General features: G+C 47.3%; 2 protein-coding genes across 2 annotated transcripts; both read right to left on the bottom strand.

Annotated features, from left to right (window-relative positions):
• Window positions 1-1374: 1374 nt before the first annotated feature.
• Window positions 1375-18826, bottom strand: dvl2 (dishevelled segment polarity protein 2). The gene is made up of 15 exons (XM_036549143.1): window positions 18357-18826; window positions 12545-12614; window positions 10728-10873; window positions 9956-10062; window positions 9362-9491; window positions 8934-9024; window positions 7956-8025; window positions 6761-6900; window positions 6094-6170; window positions 5599-5666; window positions 4992-5126; window positions 4044-4175; window positions 3051-3227; window positions 2464-2682; window positions 1375-1948 (listed from the first exon to the last, which is right to left on the bottom strand). Exons 1-15 carry the CDS (start codon window positions 18515-18517, stop codon window positions 1413-1415), a joined length of 2259 nt encoding a protein of 752 aa, XP_036405036.1. The 5' UTR covers window positions 18518-18826; the 3' UTR covers window positions 1375-1412.
• A 3777-nt stretch (window positions 18827-22603) lies between these two features.
• si:ch73-335l21.2 (RING finger domain-containing protein) lies at window positions 22604-23227 on the bottom strand. The gene has a single exon (XM_036548437.1). The coding sequence runs from the start codon at window positions 23225-23227 to the stop codon at window positions 22604-22606; it is 624 nt and encodes a 207-aa protein (XP_036404330.1).
• Window positions 23228-25646: the final 2419 nt, after the last annotated feature.

Genomic DNA, 25646 nt, shown 5'->3' with positions numbered 1-25646 from the left:
CACAGCTGATGACACCCTAGTGCAAACTAGTAGTAGTCTGTGAGCTGGGTACCATGCAGGGAACAGTGTGCGTGTCTGTCATTGTTTGTGCTCGTTTCACATTAAAATATTCACTATTACGTACTGTTACTTTATATAGCAGAACGGAGTATTTACAGGTGCGGAGAATGGTGTTAGAATAGATCGCAATATTAGATGAGTGGCTACTCGTCACACTAAGTTTACTGGGCTACACGGGAGCCAGGGAAAGAAATGAGGCCTTTATTTACTTGAGGTCTATCTTTAACTTCTGACCTGATCACGACAGTGCCGCAGTGTGATAACCGGGCACCAGCTGTTTAAACCAGACTTTTAAGTCTTCTTAAAGAGCTCATCCTTTCCTGAAAAATGAGCAACGGTGCCCTCTGCTGCATCTTAGCTGCAATTGAGCCGGTGCTCCCCCTTGAGGACTACACTTGTTACTACAGCTGTGTCTATGACAGACCACTACTGTTCACCTAACTCCCGTCTCCAGGAGGAAAACAAGCACTCTTTCACACGAAATGCTACCAAATCATTTAGTGACTACATCTACAGAGTGTACACTGTCATAAAAGAACTTGGTAACAAGTCCCAAGATCAAACGAGTGCATGGGAGTACAACTTTAATGTTGAGTTAAGGAGACAAGCCATTCAGTGTATAATTTTTGGAAGTGTTCAGCACCCAGCCGGATCCAGAGCCTTCAACAGGAACAGTTGCTTTGAAGGCTGTGGATAAATAAACAACCAGGAGAGATTCTGAAAGCATGGGGAGATTTGTGTATTTTTCCCCACATCCAACTTCCTGTGTTAAAACTTCCTCTCTGAGGCCACACCCACTATTAACCCTGTCCCTATGAAAGCAGGGATATGTAGATCCAACCCCAGATGACTGAGGAGTGATACCAGTTCCCACTGAACCCTCCAATCACAATCACAGGCCCCAGCGGGCATTGCTTGGCTCAGAGTTCACATTTCATTCCAGCTCAGTTCTTTAAGAAAAGGCTCGTGAAAAAATTAAAAATACGCTACTGACATCCTAAACACATCAGTGAGTCAATGGGAGCAGAGAATATCTAGATCACTTAAAGGGTGCTCAAGACAAACCCTGGGTTCCATCAGAGTGTACAAGCAAGTCCCAGAACACCTCTCACAATGACTGTGGCTGGGTTTTTTTTTTTTGGCAAGGGGTAGCCGCTAAAAGCTTTGCCCTCATTTGACAGGCGTGTGAAACTGGCAGGTGTTTCCCCCTTTGACACACACACACGCACGCACGCGCGCACACACACACACACACACACACACACACACACACACGCACACACGCACACACGCACACACGCACACACGCACACACGCACACATACACATTCAGAAGTTTCTACTTCCTGTCGCTACATGACGTCCACAAAGAACTCGCTGGGGTTGCCCATGGCCAGGTGGAAGGACTGGCGGGAGGCGGTGAGCTCAGGGGGCACGGAGCCTAGGTCGCGGGTCGGGGGTGCCCCGGGGGGGCCCCCTGGGGTGCTGGCAGGGGGCAGGGAGGGGAGGGCGGGGCCGGCGGGGTGCTGCGGGTGGGCGGGCCCCAGCGCCGGGTGAGGGTGCTGGGGGACCATCATGACCATCATGGGGTTGTAGGGCAGGGGGATGCCGGGGGGGTAGGGCGCGAGGTGCGGGGGCGGGGCGCGGTGGTGTGAGCGCTGGCTGAGGTGGCTGTGCTCGCTGGGCGTGGCTGAGCCGTGGTCCCGCCGCAGGCTGCTGCGGGTCGAGTACTCGGACTCGCTGCCGCTGCCCGAGCGTGAGTCAGCCCCGCCCCCTCCCCCGGGGGACTTCTCGTCCCTGGCCCCTCCCCCCGTGCTGCTGGCCCCTCCCCCTTTACCCCCACGCCGCCTCTCCCCCTCGCTTCGTGTTGAGCCGCTGCTCCGACTCCCTGAGAGAGAGAAACAGCATTACTATAATCCTCTGCCACAAAGAAAAGATAGAAACAAGACAGTAAAAAGGTCTTTGGACTGGTACAGTCACTGTCAAGGAGAATGTGCACCCACACACTGGTAACACTTTGACCTAAGAAAGACCTCTTCAGTCTTCAACTTGGACAGAAAGCACATCCACTTTAGACTGTGATGTGTTTCTCACACAGAAAACAAATGCTCTGATCATCCAGTGTGCTTTGGAGATGCCATCCTTGTTGTGGCTGGGGTCTTCCAATCAATAAAAAAGAAAGATATCCCATGCGTAGTGACAGTGATGAAGAAGCTGGTGGGTGGGATAACCCATGCTGACCATACAGCGCCAATGAAGTGGGAGCTGATGTCATGTTTGCCTTGCCCAGCCACAACACAGCAACAAAACAGACAGGCAAGGAGAAAGTCAAGGATTCTCTTAAAAGAACATAAGATCTGAAATACACAGGCGTGTTTCTAATTCTTCCCCCCCCTCTCTCACCTTCACTGTGCTGGCTGCCTGTGCTGCCGGGCGCGTAGCTGTAGCTGGACAGCTCGTGGTAGGGGGGCGGCTGGCTGGAGTAAGGGTGGGGGTACTGGTAGGGGAAGGAGTGCAACAGAGGCCACGGGGTTGCCCCGGGGAGGGGCAGGGGTGCCAGCGTGTCCTGGTCTGAGGCCCCGCTGGACCCGTCATTGTCATTCAGGGAGAGGTTGGCCATGTCTGAGAGCGAGCGCGGGAGTCAGACAGGGAGAAAAAGAAGGAAGGAGAAAGAGTACGATTAAGAACAATGAACAAGTGCCTCAAAAAGCCATCAAAAACGTGTATTCATGGCAGCGAATCATTTACATTTATATTTATTGATTGCAGAACCTCTTTTCCAGAGTGACTGATCCAGAGTGACTTACACACTGCACAATATTCAGTGCAAATCGAGTCCATGCTGTAAAGATTGCCCATTTTATCACCATTTGAAACATATCACCATTTGTGTTTGAAACACAAACTCTATGAGTTCCATGTACAATGCACCCTACAGTAAATCTACGATGATTGTCTTTATTCCAGAGCAATGCATTATGGGAACTCACAGTTCTCACAGTCGCTGAAGTCCCCGAAGATGTAGTAGCACTGCTCAGAGAAGGTGATCTTGTTGACGGTGTGGCGGATGAAGCCGGCCTTCAGCAGGTTGCTGGCATACTTGCGCGCCTCCCGCCGGTCCTGGAAGCCCTCGATGTGGTGGTACAGCCACTCAACCACGTCTGAGCCTGGAGACACACACCCCCACACGCACACAAGCACGCAGAGAGAGAGAGGGGGAAGGAGACAGATTCCAGTCATATGAATCTCAAACCATAGTTTGCTGGGGTCAATCTGTCTTCGACAGCCGCGACTGATTGCATTTCCATGCTAGAATCGTGCAGCTTGCAGTTTAAGGCGGGTCTGTGGCGTGGCCTGTGATTGGCTACTGATGGAACTCCTATCCCGATAGAGCAGAAACCACCGCACCACAGGAATCGCCCTGAGCAGGGCGATGGCGGTGTGGAAGACAGCACAGCAACTATTATGGGATGTGATCATACTCTTTCAATCCAGCACAAATAAGCAAACGATTTCTAACAATCCAGAGGAAGGTCACCCAAACTCTGATTATTGCAGTTCTTTACTAAAAGACAAACGAGAGAAATCATACGTGTTTGACACAGAAGTCATTGGCTTATTTGTAGGGTCTCTGTTAGGGGATTATTTCTGCCAGCTGCACTGCATAGATGCTATAACAGTGTGCCTGCAGACTTCTTCTAAGTAACTCAAAGATCCCTTCTAGGTTTGTCAGAAACACTCTTCTCTGCAGCCCTCCTTGCACCTGTTCGTTACCCCTCTCCCTCTCTCACTCTCCCTCTCTCCCTCTCCTTCTCCCTCTCTCCCTCTCCCTCCCCTTCTCCCTCTCTCCCTCTCCCTCCCTCCTTCCCCCTCTCCCTCCCCCTCTCCCTTTCCCTCTCCCTCTCTCCCTCTCTCTCTCATGTTCCTGGCTTTCTGCTGCCTCCCCTCTCCGCTGCAGTCGGAGCTGCCTCACTCTCTCTCACCCAAGAAGGCGTTGGGGATGGTGATCTTCAGCCACATGCGGTCCCTGACCTCCAGGCCGGACTCCGGGGACGCCATGGCTTTGGCCACCGAGGCCATGTCCGAGTGCAGGGACAGGTTGAAGTCGTCAAAGCCTGGAGAGAGAGGGACACACTCATATTGCTCAGCACATAAAGGACCATGGGAGGCTGTCTGCAGGGAGGAAGCGTGCTGAAACACAAGGACACTGATCTAGGAACAGGAGCACTGATCCAGGAACAGGGACACTGATCCAGGAACAGGGACACTGATCCAGGAACAGGGACACTGATCCAGTAGTGGAGAGAAACTCATGACTAAACGGGAAAATTTAAAGACAGACCAAGAACACCCATGTGACACACAGAGGGGTAAAGACTGACATGAGGAGGGGACAAACAGGAGAAGAGAGAAAGACAAGATTCTACAGACATGCATGCAATTTTTATTTTACAGAAATCATTATTGAAATTTAACCCCACATTTTACAACTATGTTGTTTAACCCTTTCGCACATAACTTATTTTATGCTATGTAGCACATGTGTAACATTATATGGTTTGTTATGTTTTCATTAGCGTTATTAAGCTTCTTATAGTTTTCAACGCCGCGTTTGCTATATTTTTTAATGTTAAATCGCTGTTTCCTCAAAGCTAAAATTAGCTAGAATTTTTCCAATCCAATTAGCATACGTGCTAAACAGCTGATCACACCAGTGTGATTGTACGTGCGAAAGGGTTAATCTGTGCATATGTGCAATGGTTTCTATTCATTATTTATTTGATATGTCCTTGTTATATGCTGTGCCAAACATTGACTTTCACTTTATTGTTTACTTTGTACCTATAAAACACAATAAATTGAACTGAGTTAGACTAACTCAGAGACAGAGATACAGATATAGAGGGATGCAGGGGAAGGGTGGGACCCACGTTCTGTTTCGGTGACGGAGGAGCTGGAAGTGATGGTGCTGAGGGAGGAGCTGCCAGGGTACGGGGGGTATGCCCCCGTGAGCGCCACCGAGTGACTGACCCACGCCGCCGGGTCGATCGGCCGAATGGGCTCGTCTGGGAGGAGGGAGAGAGAGGAGAGGAGAACGAGGGAGTCACATCGGTTAACACAGGCATAGTAAATAACAGCAGTGGTGCTGGGAGCGCCATTTCCTAAACATGCTTTTTACATTACATTGCATGGTATTAGCTCTCATCCAGAGTGACTTACATAGCTTACAGTTTAACATCCATTTACACAGCTGGATATTTACTGAGGCAATTAGGGTTAAGTGCCTTGCCCACGGGTACAACAGCACCGTGGGAACTGAACCTGTAACCTTTTCAGTTAGAAGCCCTGTTCCTTATCACTACACCAGTGCTCCCAACACCATGGGTTTTTAATCAATGTGGCTTGGAGCGCTGTCGGATTAGCAGTTCATCACAGGCCACCCTCTCAGCAGAGTTTAATGCACTGAGTCTCAGTGCAGAGAGCTATTGGTGTTGTGGAAGGAGACGGGGTACGCACAGGGCATAGAGCGTAACTCACTGCGTGGGAGGGTGAAGTAGCCCTGAGGGGAGGGGTCCCAGCACTTAGCTACCGTGAGGATGATGGGTCTGAAAGAGAGATAGAATTTGGAATAAAACTTTACATTATTACATTATTGTCATTTAGCAGATCCTCTTATACAGGTTACAATTTTTATATGTTATCCACTTATATAGCTGGATATTTACTGAGGCAATTCTGGGTTAAGTACCTTGCCCAAGGGTACAACAGCAGTACCCCAGTGGGAACTGAACCAGCCACCTTTCAGGTGCAAGCCCTGCTCCTTAGTACTATACTACACTGCTGCCCAAAACTTTATTTGCAAACTGACCAACACGTCAAACATGTGAATCTCATAAAAATGAGACTCACGGAAGCAGCACACAGTCAGCAGAACAAAGCAGGAGAGAGGAACGGTCTTTTTATTTTTATATTCAGCACGGTTCGCTTGCATCATGTGTGACAAACAAGGCCCTCAGACAGACGGTGACATACCCCGGTTTGTGAACAATCTCCCTCAACACCCGCACCGCGTCGTCGTTGCTCATGTTCTCAAAGTTGATGTCGTTCACCTTGGGGGGGGCGAGACGGAGAGGTGGACAAGGTGTCAGCGTGTAGAGTCATGGCATTGCCAATACCCACAGCCTGAACTTTAAAATGTTTATTAAACTTCCAAAACACAGCTCTGATGAAAAACTGAAAACTGAATAGTTAAAACAACTCTGTGTCCTTTCAGTCTTGGTTCCTTTTGTGTGTGCGTTTTTTAACTTTTTAAATGACTTAACAGTCACTGCGCTCATATCCAAGTTTAGCTGGCAGGGAGGATGGAGCTCTTTACAAGCGTTTGTTCTCGGATTCTGGCAGGCTTGCACAGAGCCGGATCTGCACAGCAGTCTCCATGATGTGGGTTTAGGTGCTTTACCCCACCACCTTTGATCCGAGCGCTGAGTATGCAAAGAAAAAGGCCTAAAACTTCACCATGTCAGTGCCAGATCTCCTTGGAAGAGAGTACTGTGAATTGCAAAGGAGAAGTTCCAGGCACCAAGTCTACTGCATGCTACTGTCCCCATCCACCCTTGCACCCTCAAATCAGCCAGATATGTCTACTCCCTCAGCAATGGCTACTAGCTCCCGCTACATGGCTACATGACTGCGCCCTCACCTGCAGCAGCATGTCCCCGGGTTCGATCCGCCCGTCGGCTGCCACGGCCCCGCCCTTCATGATGGAGCCGATGTAGATGCCCCCGTCGCCCCTCTCGTTGCTCTGCCCCACGATGCTGATGCCCAGGAAGTTGTACTTCTCTGCTCAGGACAAGGGGGACCGAGAGAGAGGGGTTAGAGCGAGACAGAGGGAAAGGGACATGCGGACAGACAGACAGACAGGCTGTGAGACATAGGCAGGCAGAGAGAGGGGGAGATGGAGGACAAGGAGCAAATGGATATACAGGGAGAGAGAAAGAGAAAGAGAGACAGAGGACAAGGGGTATGTGGCCAAAGCAAAGGGATGGTAGGAATGGGAGGGAGCACCAGGAAGGAAAGGGTGAAATAAGTGGTAAAAGTAAAATAATATGGTAAAAGTGGCCACAATGTACACAGGGAAAAGAGGAGAAGGTGAGGAAGAGGAATGTTCCAGGACTGGTGTGTGAAGCAGGGGAAGACTAAAGCCTGATTAATGCTTCTGCGTCGAATCGACGGCGTACCCCCGCAGAGCCCTCTGCGTCGCCGCGTACCCCTCTGCCATCGCCTGACGTGCACCTCCAAAAAACTTTGCGTTGAGGCGACGCAGACCGCAAGGGCTGTGATTGGTCCGCTCAGTACATCATTTCCGGCATTTAGCTTTTCCGGTTTCCCCCTCCTGCTATACCGCCATTTTTAAAGTGCTCGTATCAGAGCTGTTTTCTGCGCAATAACCATGGATCAAGTTGAGGAGCGTTTAACCGAAGAAGTACGAAAATACGAGCACAAATAAAAGCATTTGTTGTTCATCAATCATCTCCAGCTCCTACAACACTCTTTCCCTTTCAGTCGCCATTGTTCACTGTGAGCGGAAAAACGAAGCGGGAAGCTAAACAATCAACGAGTTTCGCGATTGACCCTTCAGAAACCACACATCCCCTAGCGTTAAGGCGGTGAATTGCACAGCGACGCAGCGCAACGCATTCAACCCTGACACAGACCTTCGAAAGGTTCACGACGGCGTTGAAGCGACGGCAGGGGTATGATGCAGAAGCATAAACCAAGCTTAAGGCAGGAAAAATTAGAGGAGGAGGGAAGGAAAGAGAGAAGAGACAGGTGTGTGTGTGTGTGTGCATTTGTGCGCGTGTGTGTGGTTACAGAGAGCGCACCACAGCACTCACCCATGTTGAGCGTGACGGTGATGATGTTGAGGGACATGGTGGAGTCAGTCACGCTGCTGAAGGAGGATGCCTGTGACATGCGACACGGCTGTTAGACCCACAGGCAGAGCCCCCCCCCCCCCCCCCCCCAAGCGACAGAAACCAAACCATCCCCCTACCTCTCCTCCCCACACCAGACTATTACCACCTTTACACCAGACAGCCACCCAAAACCCTCCCTCCAACCAAGGCATACAAACACACACACATACAGATATACACAAGACATCGTACAAATACAAACATTGTCTTATTCCTAAAAGTGATCCACCATACTCCACCATAAGCCTAGAACACACAGTATTTGCAAAGGCAAGTAAAAGAACATAATAGCAAACAGGTTATTGCTGAAATTCGACACATATTATGCCAAAATAATGTCATGATTTGGCTGTGTAGATCTTGCAGTGTGTCAGGGACTCATAGCACAGGACAATACAAGCTGTTATTGTTTCCTGCAAGTGATGTTTAGTGTCTGTTCTCTCAGGAAAAGCTTACAAGAAGGACTGATGGCCGACAATGAAAAGCAACCATTAAACAAAGTGACGCATCAGCAGGTGATGCTTTTAGCAGGGTGTTTTCTATGTGCTGTGTGTGACTATTTAGTCTATCCATCTGAGACAGAGCTATCTCAGTAAACAGCAGCAGCTCAACCAGCGGAAAGAAATAGCAAGGCGATTCTGTTACGGCCTGTATTTTAAACTCTCTTAGCAAGGAAGCGAATCACAAGCTAGGCATTTCTTGCAGCGATAACCGTAGCCACATTCCAGAGGCGCTGACACATTCAACAACTCGCCGTTACGCCGAGCCGCAGCTCTGACTCTGGTGGTTCTCGCACCATGTGATGGGAAAGCTCACAGCACACCCGCTTACGATTATCAAAGGTCACAATATGTGTTCTAGGCTTTGAGTTAGGTCCACTCTCAGTGAGTGCAGTACCCGCTCCAGTCTTGGGGGGCGCTGTTTCCTCCGTCTGCGGTGGCGTTTCAGGAGGCGGGAGGCTGTGCTCTGCTCCGTGGAGCTGCTGAACCTGTGGGAGGAGGGACGGTCATTTTATTCATTATTGTTGAATGTTCAATATTAATATTAACAGCTGTGGGTTCTGATATCAGCGCTGGATTTTGTTCTTCTGCAAAGCTGGCATTCAGGCAGAAAAATGAATGGATCGGGCTAGAAACGGCTAAAATTACACCTCAAGATGAGTCAACCGTAGGGCTGCAGTTCATATCTTGTTCATTTATCTGCAAAAAACATGCTCAAGTAATGAATGAAACCTGCCCTGAGCCCACTCCCTCCCTGTCTGTCTGTCTGTCTGTCTGTCTGTCTGTCTGTCTGTCTGTCTGTCTGTCTGTCTGTCTCTCACTCACCGGCTCATGGTGTCATCCTCGTCCGAGTCGCAGAAGCTGGTGGTGTCCAGTTCGCTGCTCATGACAGTAGTGGCGCTCTCGTACCCCGCCAGGTGGCGCTCCATGCGGCTCTGGCCGTTCATCCGCGGCCCTGGGGGGGGGGGGTGGGGGGGACCAACACAGAGACGAATGAGAGGGGCCCACATGGACACACGCAGCCAATGAACGGTGACCCGCCAGCGTTGCCCATGAACTGCACCACTGTAATTTGGTGCGGAAAACTTATTCCAGAAATGCAGTAAATGAGTAGATCACGATTTTTCTGGATGGGCAGCAAAAAAACACAGCTTCACTCCTGATTCAGTGGTGTGTAACAGTATAGTACAGTATCAAAGTAATATAAATTAAAGTAAGCCTGGGGACCGCTGCAGCATCTGAAAGTTTCCATTTTGCCAATCACATTCAATTACCCAATGCATGTAACAGCTCCTCCTATTGAAAGTGTTCGTTGAATTTACAACTGAATTTCATGCGCTTTATTGGCATCACAAAGCATAGCAGTCAAGTTCCCGACGTGAAACGAATGTCATCTAGGTACCCTGCCAGTTCCCTCACCGTGATCCAGGGACTCCCGGTGACGTGGCCTCTCTCTCCTGAAGGACACCACCGACTCAGTCTCCGTGCGGTCATCCAGGGTCTCCGCACTCCCGGCTGCGTTGGGGCTAGGGGTTGGAGGGAGAAGGTCAGACTCCTCTTGTCAGCCTCTGTTAGATCATCTACCGATGGCCAACGAACAAAGCTCAGGGTTCAATCCCCCCGGTTCTAGTTCCTGATTGGGGGGGGGTCATCAGGAGAACACCTCTTACCAGTCTACACCTGAGGGATTTTGCGGTCACATTCAAGACTCCACTGTTACTTAACATTTACCTGAAGCGTCTGTCAACCTTTCAGCTATCCCACAAAGGGGAGTGTACCATTACAACTTACTTTAAGGCTTTGTCATGACATCACTGTCATAGCTGACTGAATTACAGAACACTTTGTTGAGGAACGTTCACATCATTACCTCCGTCAAAATTTTCATCAGTGAAACAAAGACTGGGACTTACAAATAAGAGCCAACAGTTTGGGTATCGAGAATCAGGATCTAAATCAAACCGTACACTGTCCTTCAGCACAATTCACAGTAACTCAAGCCTCTGTACTCACTGAAGAACAAGCGTCAAACTCAACGATACCTTTTGGAAATGTAACACCAGGGCCCTGGCGCACAATGCCCAAGTTAGGGTACTGTAATCTACTGTTAATTGGGTCTGAAAGAGTAACTGTAGGGCAGGCTGCACCGTGGGAGCTGGGGAAATCTGTAGGGAGGAGGGGAGGGACTTACTGGAAGGAGGGCGGTCTCGAGTCTCCGATGCCTCCGGTCCTTTCGGCTGGAGGAGGGGGTAGGGGCGGAGGTGGGGGCGAGGGCTGAGCCCGAACCTCCACCGGGGGAGCTGGTGGCTCTGTGCTGGGGGTGTCTGAGGAAACCAGCTGGGGAGGTGAGGAGAGAGGGAGAGAAGCAGAGGGAGAGAGAAGGAGAGAGGAGACCGAGGGAGAAGGCGAGGCAGAGGGAGAAAGAAGGAGAAAGGAGAGAGAGGAGAGAAACACAGAGATCATGCATCTGACAGTGTCCAACTGTTACAGGAGCCTGGCTCCTGGCTCCACTGAGCATGTTGGCTTTGAGCGTATTCCCCAAGTTGGCTGAAATGTTAAGCGGGGCGCAAGTATGCCACTGGGGGGAAGGAGACGCCGATGACAAACAGCCCTGAGTGCTCGGCCGCAAACAAAAAGGAACGCGCTCGCCTTCTGGGAAATGATTAGGCTCCCTCTCTCCGCTGTGGGTGGGGTCCAGACAGCAGGTCGATCGTGGAAGCAGTTCCCCCCATGTGATGACGAGGGAGGAAAACCCAACACGTGCTCTTGAAAGGGCGCTAAAGAGAGTCACAGCTAACCAATATAAATCAATGTCCCGATCAGGTGAGTGCCTGGTATGGGAAAAAAGCCAGGGACCTGGAAAGGTGACACAATTTACTGCAGACTCCCTTTTCTTTAGCCAAACGACTGCACAGCTATCGTGTGTCTTCTCCAGGCACCTCCTGTGCAGCAAACAGTAATATCAGATGTCATTCCCTTTACACTTCTTTTTTCCCATCCTGCTTTCCCCTCTCCCTTTCTCTTCCCTCTTCTGTTTGCGTGCCTAGCTGACGCCCCCCTCCTCTTTCACATCTTACTTGTTATGCAACTCATTTATCAGGCTGGATTTTGACAGGGGTGCCATGTTTCTGCGCACCTTACAGAAGGGGGAAAACAGCGGCACTGTCCCATTTGTGATTCGAAACTGCAACCTCTGAGCCCAGCAGTCTGTCTGCTCCTCCATGCAACTCCACTTGACTCACTACTGTGAAGTCAGTCGGTCAATCAATCAATCAATCAACAATGGGGGTGTAGTCTAGGCCTGCATTGCTTCCTCCGATTGGAGGTCCAAACATAAGTCCCTCCTCTGAGGGACACACATAAGTCTGGAATAGACACGTGATAGTTGCACGGGTTCATCCCTAGCAAATCAACTATGCAACACCCTCCCCCTCCACTGCACACTGTGTAAATCAATCAAGGGGTCAAGGGTCACTGCAATGAATCCCTACTACCTATAACCTAAAATGAAATATTTTAACAGGCTGACACTTGTGCCCCACTACAATGTCACAAAAGCCAGCGAGGCTATGCACAAAAGAAGCAATTCATATTCAAATCTAACAAATAGGTATGATTCATGATGAGTTTTTTTTTCTTAAGAAAGAAATCTGAGTGTAACTATGACTGCAGCCCTATTACTGACAGTGATATTACAATTCTCAGTACCTAGCAATGCAGAGCAGTTTCCCAGTTTTGTCCATTGTCGTTGTAATCTCAGTTTATAGAAACACTCTAACTCCCTCCTTCAGGAACTCTCTGACACATACAGACTGGTCTGTAGACTCATCGGTCTGAATAGCCCCTCCCATACAAGGAACCTGAGATCACAATTCAATCCCCCAAAAGACATTTTACTAATAAATGAACCCCCCCATGCACTGTTCAATCCATCCCCCAAAAGACATTTTACTAATAAATGAACCCCCCCATGCACTGTTCCAAGAAAGCACGCTTCCCCCTTCTTACCCATGACACCACTCTTCCGTTGAAGCAGGGTAGCTTGGCGCCGTCATCGGAAATCTCCTCCTTCACCACCCTGCAGAGAGATAACAGGGAGAGCAGAAGCAATCAGGTACCCCCCTGTAATTAAATGCACGCCGGTTCTGGGCCGCCTGTCTTTACCCCAGCTTCCCACTGACTCATCGACTCCACCTCAGCCAAGGAGAACAAACCCGAACCAGCAAGAGAGACGCATTTCACCTCTAAACAAAAACAGCAGTTCGTTACAGAAAGGATCTCATGGCGATTCTTTCCAAACCTTCATTTGGCTTGCACTACAGAGGTAATGGGAGAAAAGGTGCCCAAGTGCTTTGGGGGACATCTGTTAAAGGGCAGTGTATGAAGACTGTCGTGGCTATCGGGCAGTAGGAGCGCCCTACTGTCACACTGTGAAGATTCCTTCTTAACGTAACGTGCCTCCGGGCAGGACTGCAGGATGATGCTGTAGAAGCTCGGCCTGGTGGGCAGACATTCAGCGTGTTCAATTTTTCAATGGACACAACGGACAGAACCGCTTTGATTGACCCAGCTGACCTTTCACCTTATTGGCTGTATTTTTCACCTTCTGTGCCTTCCTGCCTCCTGTGGGGGCAGTATGCATGCGGGTCTACTGAGCAGCCACACAATGAGCGCGCGCGCGCACACACACACACACATACGCACACACACACACACACACACACACACACACACACACACACACACACACACACACATATCATGGGAGGCTGAATTTAAAATGCAGGTGAAAATTCTAGATGAACAGAATAACCTAGCACACAATCTGCCCGGCCACTTCCTTGTGGGTGCCACCATGCCCCTCTGACCTCAGCCTTGCGGGTTTCAACACTCATGCTAAAAACATGTGTAAAATGTAACAGTCACTAGACAAACCAACACTATCAATGGTACTGGAACATAACCTAAATGCTTAAACATGCAACCCCCTCCCTCCCCTTAATCGCACAATTGGCAGGCCTGGCCCTGGGCTACACCCCTCAATCGATTGCTGAATCTGGGGATGCCGAAGTGGGACAGGGAAGATGGATGCTCATATCCACAGCGACAATTTACTTTTTTCCCCCCACACATTACCAGTTTGTACAGCTGGGCATTTACTGAGGCAATTCAGATTCACTACCTTTGCCAAGGGTAGAAGGCCAGTCCACCAGCTGCCAATGTGGCTGACAATCTTTGAGTTATAAGCCTCTAATAAGGTGTGGGATATCCTGTAATCCAACCATTTCAGCTTTTTGTTTGGCTCTTGTAAGATCGGTGGGAGAATCCCACAACAGAGCAGCATCTTGTCTGGAGGGGTACTTGAAGAAGCTTAACACCATGGAAACCATAATAAGATCTAACCCTAGAAGACACCTGGGATCTGACAAATGTATTTGAAATCACATGGCAGCCCACAATCTTTCCATCCTCATAATGACTTGCGGGAGATGGTACCAAAAATGCCACAACCCTCACTCTCAGATTAGTCTTTCAGAAGTATCTCCTGGATTTTCCTTGGTGGCAGATATTCCATATTCAAAGGAAATCCCTCATTTGTGATCAACTTTTAAGATTCTGTGACAACCTTTTACCAATGCCACTCTCAACAACACAGTTAACCTGCCTTGTCTTCAGTCAATATTACTGCAAACTACAGCCATGTTCTCACTGGCCACATTCAAGTGTAGTTGTGTGAACTGTGGCTAATTGGAGCTGCTCAAAATGGAGCATAAATTTTTGTTGGATTTCCCATAGATACACCCAACCTTGCTCCACCCATGTGCATGTCAAAAAAGACAAAATAAATATGCTATAGCTATATCATTTGCATACAGTTATAATGCTTTTTTGCAACTGTACAAAATATTGTAGTTTCTTCTAGCTGACAAATATAGAAAAAAGTAATTGGTGTGATTTTAGGTACCATTCCATTCAAACACATTAGACTGAGCTCAGTCCAGACCTGCTAGTGTGGATGTATCAAAGATTCAACATTAGTGAACATTGATTCACAGTACTACACTGACCTGTGTGTCTGCTGCTTATCTTTCCCTCTGAACATTGTTTGGGGTTATGTATAGAGTACGAGGAAATAAAATCAAAACACAAATATGCTTTGCTGTACTGTTCCATTTATGGAGGGACATGTGAGCAAAAAACAAGGCTATTATTAATTCCACATAAAATGAATAAAATGGACATTTCGTCTGGCCCGCTTTGAATATAGCCAGTATTGTATCGGAAAGTGAGCCAAAAGACAAGCTTGGTTCTACCTTAAAATAATGTTAATGCAAAAAACCCCACGTGACTGCATTCAGGTACAGCTGAAGCGGCTAATGTTAAGGCTAAGGTTAAGGCCAAAACCCTGCGTGCTGAGGGCAGTATCACACTCCACCCTGTGTAATGCAGGACAGAAATCTATCGATGAGTTAATGATAAAGTCCTACAGTGGGTTGGCTCATGGAATATGGTTGCTATAATACATAATAAAATGGCTGCCAGGGTTCCACAACTGCACTGAAAGTTCTGAACTAGATTCAGTGTTATTGATTGGTAGTGACTATACTCAACATTACCGCCTTAGGAGATTCGTTTGAAAGAGCAAGCCAGCTGGTCGGCTTAAATGTCCAGAGAACATTATTCAGTTTAAGAGCCTGTAAAACGTACAGTTTCAGATGAAATTGTAAGATGTGGGCTCAGAGCTGCAGTGAGGAAAATGAGCAGAATAACTGTGGCAAAGCAACATCAAATTCTACTCTCCTGGAGCGACTTCTCAGATCTTCTTTCCTTTGGGGCACTGTGTCTCTGTCGGATGTTCCAATGTTACGGCATTTCTGGGTAAAGGCAGATACGATACCTTCAGTTTATCTGACACATTAATGGCTGCCTAACTGAAAAATCTATAAAATGTTGTTGGGGTTCCTTTGTTTTTTGGTTGTGTCTGCCTGCCCTCCTTGTTTTATAGCACACGCCAGGCCTGGTTAAACAGCGCCGGGACGTTGGGTGCAGCTGTTAAGAGTTGGTTTTTCGGGAGACAGATTGCGCGGCCAAGCTGCTTGTGGGCTTGACAGACAGCTCTTCACGGGACTTCTGGCAGCACATCCGCGTGTGACACCAGGGCCTCTGTTCATCTAGGCCAACACTAACCGCCACTTAATCCCTCATGAGGGTTTGGATGCACAGGCGGACACATGACGCTAACCTCTGATGGAGCAATTCCGCACTCAATTTCTGCGTTCAAACAAACACATGCTGTGCTCCCAAACTATTTCACACATGCACTTAAATACCTCAGACCAAGCCACCCACCCCCTTCAACCCCCAGCCCAAAGCTCTGCCACCTAGACCTCAACCACTCCCAAAGTCCTTATCCCAAAAACACATTCTTGGCCCACCACCCCAAAGACACAGCTAAATGTGTATTTTACTATTTACAGTCCACTTCCAGTACACATAATGCAGCTATGTTGCTGTTGCCACCACTCGAAACACACACACACAGAAGTATCTCTAGATCTATCATACCTACCGATCTCACACACAATTCTTCTGCTAACCCCCTACCACCAACCCCCACCATTCCTTTGCTTCTTTGCTTCCTGTTGATTCTGCCCCAGACACTCAGCAAATGGCCTCTCTCCAACCCTAACGCCCCCCCCCCCCCCCCCCAACACCACCACCACCACTACCACCACCACACACAGTCAGTCTGACAGCTGGCTCCAAGCAGAGGAAATCAAAACACTCACTCTGCAGCAGACCCTGAGAAAAAAAAGCCTCATGAGTCAAAAAAAAAGAAAAAGAAACAGCTATTCAGCCCAATTTTATTCTGAACCAATTTTTCAGCTGTCAATGCCCCCATCCCCCTCCCTCCCCAAGCGGACCTCTTTCTTGGACCATTAATGACTGCTATATGCCAGCCCATGTGCCTGATCCATGCCATTAACCAAATCACAATAAAGAATGGCCTTAAAATGGCTAAAAGAAGGTTTTGTAGTGAGGGACACAGGGTAGTGTTTACAGTGGTCTCTTCATAACCAAAGGGGTTACATTTTAACATGCTTTGGAAAACATATGGTTAGTTCTTACTCCACCAAGCAGAAACTTGGAATTAGAACTGATGAAATCAATCGAGATTCCAACGAAAGTCATCTGTAATTAACTGAAGGTAAATCCAATTTGGGGTAACACAGCACAGATTGCTCATATGTTTTAAAGTTTCCATCTTTGTTTTTCTTATGCTTTTCCATACTCTCCAAAGTTATACATCTTGATGCTACACAACTAGATCAATTCCTTTCAGTCAAGAACCTATCTGTGCCTATCAAAGTACAAAACATTGTGTTACATCATGGTGTCTACCGTATTAGAGTACAGATATCGAAAAGTGTAGCCAAGTACTATTAACTTAATTAAATATACGACGTGTGTGTATGTATGTATGTGTATGTGCGTGTGTGTGTGTGTGTAGTTCTAGACCATCCAGACATTCCGTGGCAGCCAAACATGGAAAATGGTAATCTGACAACTAGGTACCAAAGAGAGATTAATCGGAGTAGCCTACAACAAAATACTCTCTGGAGAAACGACTTGGGGGTTGAGGAGAAAGGAAAGAGGCGATGTAAGGGTAGCTGAGTTTGGTGTACTGGGACTCTGTTCTGGCACGCGGCCCAAAAAGGATGGAGAAAAAACGCAGGATTTCACAAGACAGGACGGATGGGATACTGAGGTCTGACAATACCGCGGTGCACGACTTGTTATTTCTCCATCATTTTCCAGAGGGACGAAGTCTGGCTGTTCCTGTTCGCTAAACAAAATATATCCTAAACACAACACACGATTTCACGCACGGCCAGCATACGGAGAGAGGGGACGCAGCAGTAGTGAAAAATTTTCTCGGTCAGACACTGCATTAAAATTCTCCTAAAGAGCTCCCTCGACTTTTTCGTCAAACCGACTTTAAGAAAAATGACTACGTCGGCCACGAATTGTGTCATTCAAATCTCTGGTTTAATGTGCGTGTTTGCATTTTTTCGTCTTTAATTGGCTACGGCAGCCCACATGCAAAAAATATACAAACAGCGCCCACTCCTATTGATTCAACTAAAAGTTTTGAAAAAGACAATTGCTCTGCATGGCGATATGTGAATCCTAGTTGCAAAGAAACTCCGCATGCTCTGGTCCTGTTAATTGTTACTACACTTGTTAACTACATGTAATAACGTTAACATTAGCTACTCACCAGAAAGTAATATTTGCTAGCTAGCCACCTATTGATTTTACGTGGTGTAACAATAGCTAGCTGTAACATTCTTTGAGGCTCCTACATTCCTGCGAATGGTTCGCTGATAGTTACTTGACATTTACAAATTACAGTATCGTTTCATAAGTAAGCCACTGGACAGTATCTTCTAACTGTCGATTAAACTGCAGAACGTAACGAACAATTATCGGTTAGTTTTAGGAAAACATTTTTTATAAATTGGGAACTAGATAAATATCTTAGAAGCTAGAAACAACGAAGCATAGTATGGTTTAAGTAACGCGAGCTGGTTATATAGAAAAACTGTCAGATATATGCATGTTTGGCAGCGATCAACACATATTTGACATATTTCCACTGCATTGTTCTCTCCAGCGGTTCTTAAATTAGCTGTTTGCTGGCTAGCCAGATAATTTCATTGAAGACTCAAAGCTAGCTGGCTACTTTTCATCACCATCATTTGCAAGCAAGCCAGCCACACGTATCAGACTCGTACAATCGCCGTCCCTCACTCACCCGAAATCCTGATCCATGGATTTGAAGAAGAATTTATAATTAGGCTTGTTCAAGACCTGTTTGAAGTCCAGCAAGGTAATTTTTTCGGCGGGTATGGGAATCTTGACCAAGTACGGTGTCTCTTCCTCGTCGATGTGGTATATTATTTTGGTTTCCGCCATTTCGCCAGCTCCTTTTCTGTCCCACCAAACAAACTATAGAAGAGGGGCAGCTAGCTAGCTACCCTGGAGTGGAGGTGGGGGTGGACACGATCGCGCTGTGTAACTGTGGTATGCTTAAGCCAGACAATGATCGTTTTAAAAGGAGTTTACACTCTGAGTCCTCCTCGCCGCTCAGCCTCACAGCAAAAAATGTTTCCTTCTTCTCCCTTTTGTTTAAGGGGTAAAAACCACGCACACGCATACATTCACACAATTAACCAAAACGTTTTCCCCCAACAACAACAAAGTTAAGGAAAGAGGAGGGGGTAACAAAACTTTCTCTACAGCAAGCCAACGCGGCGTATGACGTCAGGAAGGCGCCCCTTGCGTCCTACAGCAACGTACCCCCTTCCCCCTTCCAATGCATAGTTCACGTTAGATTTACACCGCATCAACCTCCGTAGTGTTGAGCGCTTCTCCCCAGCAGCGCAATTGAAGAAAAAATACTACCAAAATTCCCTGTTTCCTGCCTGCGTTTTTTTTTGATAAGCAAGATAACAAGTGTAGTCATGTTGCCTAGTTTGGAAACATATCCCTTGATTGTTAAGACTAGCAAGTACACGGTAGATTCGAATCACAGATGCTGTCATCAGATCTGAATGATTTATGGAGCGAGAACCTCGCCTCAACCACCAGCAATACTAGCACACAGCCACCACCTGGGCGCTGCACAACATTCACTGCACTCCAGTGCAGGAACCTTGACCGTTGTGGGTATTTTTTACTCAACTGATTGTTTCAGAGATGGAAGAATGGCAAATCCACATGCGCAACATTGATTTTGTGGCAGTTCGTCAAGTTAACGGGGTTTCACGGTGACTGCAATGCATTCACGAATTCAGAGCAACCCGTTTTGGAAACCAGCTCTGACTTCCCACAACCTGGGCTCGCACAGAGCCTCGTCTCCGCGGTGATGCACTTTGGGATTTGCCAGCGATCAAGCGCTCAAATATCAAATCCGTGCACATCCGTTTTGCGCACAAGTGAGTCCATTAGCACAACATAAAGAAGAAACAGAATACCCGTACACTGTCTTATGCTCCCATTGGTGTTCTTTTACGAAGAGTGCCATTGTGTTCTTTCATTCAGAGGGGCTTTGTTGGCACTGCAAATAAAAGGACACATCTGGGAACACAAGACAGTGGGCTGGTGTTCTGTTTCTTCTTAATGTTGTTTCAGCAGTCTAAATGCTGTAAAAGTGAAGTATAACACCAAAGACACCAAGGTGAAGGTAAAGCACATATTATTTTTATTATTTATTTAAATGACCATATCAGAGTTACAGTTTAATGCACCTCACCCAAGGATTTGGTTTCATCACAATCACCAGAAACAAAAGTAGAAACCACAGGCGCAATGGAGGAAGCCCCTTACACTGAGCTGAAGCAGGAAGATGGCAGCACAATGCAATCCAAGGGGAGCACATTGATGATGATGATGCTGTGCGGTTTCTTAAGGACAGCAGGGGGTGAATCACTTTGATTGTCCTGGATTCAGTAATGATAGTTGATTACGACACAGTGTTGATGCATCCTCATACTCCCAGTCCTTCTGAGACCAGGTGATTTTGTGACTGTAATAGACTGCGTTCCATGGTTCATTTCCATTAACTTGTGTCTGGGTGCACTTGGATGTCACCATGCTACAAAAGGCTATTTTTATTCTATTTTTTATGGCTGTGTGCAGGTGAGGTGGAGTGAAAAGCAAATAGCTCCGGTTAGCTCCCTAAAACTCAATGTACCCAGGGTATGGTTGCACTGCCCAGCAGAAGTGGATGCATTTATGGAACCTTGTCATTATATTACAGTATTGTCATTTAGCAAATGCTCTTATCCAGATGATTTTATCCATTTATTCAGCTGGACATATACTGAGGCAATTGTGGGTTAAGTGCCTAGCCCAAGGGTACAGCAGCAGTGCCCCAGCATGGCATTGAGCCAGTGACCTTTCAGTTTCAAGCCCTGCTCCCCACCACTACACCACACTACTGCCCCTCCTTTTGTCATATGATGAAAGGGGAGATAGCCTTGCAGAACACTGTATGAGCAGTGTGATTTCCCACCACTGTAAAACAGGGATTGACCTCTGTTGTCCTTCCGGCACTAATTTCACCTCAAGTTAAAATAATGGAAGCACAGTCTTTTTGCAGTATCACATGCTCGGGGGGCCTTCAAGCTCTACTTGAATGTAGCTGATAAAATCTAACTCTGTAAATACTCAAGCTCCCAGTTTTCTCATTCAAACTAGGGGTACAAGCGGCTCAGGCCAGGGTCAGTTATGTGATGTTACTCGGGACACAAAGAGGTTTCAACGCTGGAGCCCCAATCAATCCCACGAACTCCTGCAACCAAAAGGCAGCCACTTCCCCTGGCTCTCCCTGAAGCTCTGAGCTTAGTGCTAGACTGCAAGTCTTTAACACAAAGGCAACATGACCTGAAACATAATGTGCCAGGCTGATTGGATTTCAGGTGGTGAAATGGTGGCCAGGCCAGGGTTTATGTTGCTATGTTAATATCCAATGTTAATTACACCACACCTTATTTTCACCTGATCTTATTTTACTCTGCTTTACTAAAAAAACAAACACATCTTTTGTTACCTGTTGTAGGATGCACTGAAAATTATGAATAATGTATCAGATATGGTAGCAGAGAATCATTGTACATTAACTGTGCAAGTTGGCCAGGTACATTGACATGAATTGAAATCATGTTATGTGTTGTTCAGTTTGTAGTGCATCGTGAGACTGTGTAAACTGTGTAGAGTTAGGGATGAAAAACACATTTCAAAAGCACGAACGGGCAAAGTCCATTTCTGTTTGCTCTAAAATTTGTAACCTTTCACACCTCTAGATAATAGTGAAAGTAGGTAGGCAGTGACAGTGGCTAGGACCTCTGTACTTGGTAACTAAACTCTGATAGCTCAAAACGCATGGTTTTGAGAATAAAATAGGTGAACCATAATATACATTTCCAAATAATAGAATTCAATTGAATCTTTTGCCACTAGGGGGAGCCATGCATCAAGACACAGTGGTAATGTTCTGTGCAGTGACCTCAACGTTACATTACATATGCTTCATCCAAGAGTGACTCACACAGCTTGCAATTTTTACATGTTATCCATTTATACAGCAGCTGGATATTTGCTGAACACTTTGGGTTAAGTACCTTGCCCAGGGGTATAACAGCAGTGGCCCACCCTGAAATCGAACTACTTAACCTTTGGGTTATGAGCCCAGTTACAAGCGACCTCCTGCCTGCCACTGCACATTGTTAGTGCTAATTAACTAATTATCAAACCAGATATTGTTTATCATGTTAATAATGTAAGAAATTAAAAATGTAAAAATTCTAATGGTTGACTAAAGCATAACTGTTGACAAATGGTGATGATAATTCTCGAATATGCAGTACTGTGCATCATATAAATAAATCTTATTAATATATATTTAAAACAAAAAACAGTTAGCTGATATCACCCGTTGCTACATACACCATATGTTTTAAATAGTGAAACAGTAGCAAAAAACAAGTCACACTAAAACTAGGGGTAACAACAGAAGTTGCTCTCACCCGTTTCAGAACATCACTCCACTCTGTCTATTTCTCTTGTCCTAACATTTCAGAATTGACAGATACTAATATTTGCTTTTCTGTCGCTGGCAGTATTCCTGTCACTGTTCAGTGTTGGATAAATAGATTAACCTTAGTCATTTTCTTTGCATGGGAAATGATTACACATGATTGAATCAGCTTCAGAGGTTTGAGGGGGTTTCGTGAAAGTCTTGTTTAGGAACCTGCAACAACAAGAGACGATTAACGTCAGAGGAATGTCCCATGCTTTGGAGAAATTAAAAAATTTAGATCCATGGACCCTGTGGTTCGTCAGGTTGATTTGGAAACTAAACCTGAGAATTTTTTGAGATCATAGCCTTCTGTGAAGTGATCTGGGCGCAGAGTGAAATGGCTGGCTTGAATTTCACTACTGGCAAGCTCTTGATGATGCTATCGAACGGTCCCTTCCGTGATCCCTCTGCCTCGTCCCTTAGTTGTGGAAGAAGCTGGGCCCAAAGACAACCCCGACGACGCAGGTCATGACGAACAGGATCCAGAAGACGAGCGCCAGCATCTGGACGCAGACGAGGGCGCGCCGGTGTTGGTGCTGCACCTCCAGGTCAGCGGCAGAAGGTGCGTGGGGCGGCCGGTCTCCCTCCCCGGCGCCCATTTGCTCCACCCGCAGGCTGACGGTGGGCAGGATGATGAAGCGGGCGTCCCGGGACTCCAAGGAGAGCACCACCCGCTGCGTGATGGTGGACAGGCGGGCGGAGACCGAGACGGGCATGCGGAAGGCCAGCGGGGGCAGCTGGGCCAGGATGCGAGAGTTGCAGGGGAGGGAGAGGGCGTCCCCGGTCTCCAGCGGGGTGGGGTGGCGGCACAGGGGGCAGGAGATGGACGGGGGGCTGTTAGGGTCGGGGGGCTGGGAGGGCAACATCTGTATCCTCTGCAGGCACTCAGTGCAGAAGACATGCAGGCACTCCAGCATGCGGGGGCACTTCCCCCCCTGGTTGTACTCCTGGTAGCAGATGGGGCATTCCACCTCGGCCGTCTCCCCTGAGCCGGACTCCTCCTCCTGGGGCTGTGGCTGAACTGTGCCCGGGATGTCCGCCATGGAGACCCACAGAACTGAACAGGCTTTTATCAGAGGGTGATTGGGGGTGTGGGGGTGGGGGTGGAAGGGGGGGTGTTGGAGATCAGAGCACTGCTGGGATGTTTTATGTGGTCCAAGGTGTCGTGGTTACCTGGAGAAAGAGACCAACAGTTTTTAAAGTCTGAGAACATCTCTGGAATTCAAAATAGAACCTCTCTGGAACTGAAAAGAGAACCATTCTGGATTTCAAAAGGGACCCATTCTGGAATTTAAAAGGAAACCTGTCTGAAATTCAAGATGTACGTGTCACGATTAAGCACAACCCCCACCCTCCCCTTTCCCAAATCTCAGCTGCCCTCAACGAGTCACGTTCCGCAAGGTAATGGATGAACAGCTGTGTTGGCGCATTCAATCAGAATGAGAGCCGCGTCCATGTTGGTCATGACCCACTTTCTGTGTGTGTCCTCAGCACGTGTGCTACAACTTGAACTGTTTGTGGCTGTCTTCTGGTTGACTGCACTGACCGTAGCTGAAGAAGCTGGTGATCTTTGTCCTCACAAAATCTTTTTTGCGGTCCTCTCCACTGCCTTGTCTCCATTGTTGAATTTCCTTCCCCTTTTTATCTGTTCATTTATGAGTTCTATTTGTCTTAATGCTTAATGACAATGCGTGTTAGCCTGCATAGATTGCCCTGTGTCTACATGTTCTCACATTGACACTGTGCTGAATTCAAATGTCCATACTTGCTGAATGTCTAGAGGGGTTACCCAGTGTCGTGCCTCGTTTTTTCTTTTGTCAGCCAATCTGTGTTGAACAAAACTCCTCCCATAGAATGAACACATTTATTTGTTGCAGGGCATACTAGTAAACCTCTAGTTGTTGAGATGATGTTGTTGTTTTAATGAGGGACATTTCTCACTGCACAGCCTAAGCTATTTTAAGATAAGTTCTGTCAGCAGAGCAAGATGATATAGGCAGAAATTAGTTGATGAGTACATTTCATACTGATATAAGGAGGTATATTTTCAGTCAGAGTTATACATACTGGAGTATCTTACAAGGATTAGCAATGGATGCAGAAACCCTTTACAGTGTCTCAGACCACGCTTGAAACAGTGCTAGATACACTCTAGACCAGAGTTTCTCAACCCTCGCCTGGAGTACCCCCTGCCCTGCATGTTTTAGATCTCTCCCTGCTCCAACACAGCTGATTCAAATGATCAACTCATTATGAACTCCTGAAGCTGCTTAATAACAAACTGATCATTTGAATCAGCTGTGTTGGAGCAGGGAGAGATCTAAAACATGCAGGGCAGGGGGTACTCCAGGAGAGGGTTGAGAAACACTGCTCTAGACTATAGGCAGAATAACAAGCCAAGCTGGGCTGAATCTCAACATAAAATCTCTTATGTTGTGATATTCCTCGATTCTTGGTTCACTGTTACCCGATGATAGGCGATGAGTGTTTCTTTCTGTTCTGTTTCTCTCAACCATAAATTATATGCTTATGATTCATACAAAATCATCATAACCTATCGACCGCATCCATTAGTGAACCATAACACTTCTGTGGAATGGCATAAGAAAGACATAGTGAGCTTCTGAGGAATGGAAAACCGGAAAGTCTTTCTTTGTGTGTGGGAAGCATAACATATTTGCACTTGAGTAGCTGAGCAGTACCACACAATCAACCGCTCCCTCAACTTGGGCCTTCATCAAAAAAAAAGAAGAGAAATTTGATCAGAGCTTGCCAGACCCAAGCAGGTTGTAGTGGGCGGACAATGAAACAAACCAGGAACTCATGCTAGGTAACACAGGTGAGGGCAGCCTTTTCCAGCCAAGTAATTCTCCACACCATGGGCCCATTGACACTCCTCTCCACTGGCCACCCTTATACAGAACCAGAAAAGCACTTCACCCAGTCGCAACTCCTGCAGACCAGTTCCCTGGTCTTCAGTAGGGGACAGATATCAATGGACAGTTATTTTTCCTCCTGCAGAGGTGGCCTTTGTGCCTGCTCATGTCCTCTCCCCCTCTGCAGTGGTGAGCCAGAGTAGCGAGCATATCTCTCTCTCTCTCTCTTTCTATTGGAGCACAATAGAGGGAGAGAGGGGGTAAAAGCTCACCATCTTTCATCTGCATCTGGTCATCTTGCAAAGGGAACCTCTGTTTTTCCTTTCTGGGCTTTTCTATGGTCTAACAGTTGCCCTATTTAACTGGCACCAGTGTTGTATAGTGGTACATATGGACATAGGTAAGCTCCAGGGGGAGACAGGTCCTCTTATCACAATGCTACCATTCAGGAAGGCCTCATGACTTCTGAGGCAACTCCACACTTCTCCTTGCAAGACCAGGTTTCCATGACAACTCCCAACTCTGCAGGGCTAATGTACTTTGTTTTTGGGGCCTCTCTACTCCTTTCTCAGGTGGGCCAGCATGT

Source organism: Megalops cyprinoides, chromosome 16 (genome assembly GCF_013368585.1).
Source record: "Megalops cyprinoides isolate fMegCyp1 chromosome 16, fMegCyp1.pri, whole genome shotgun sequence".
Classification (NCBI taxonomy): domain Eukaryota; kingdom Metazoa; phylum Chordata; class Actinopteri; order Elopiformes; family Megalopidae; genus Megalops; species Megalops cyprinoides.
Note: the sequence above shows the minus strand (reverse complement) of the source record. Positions and strands in the feature narration are given on the sequence as shown.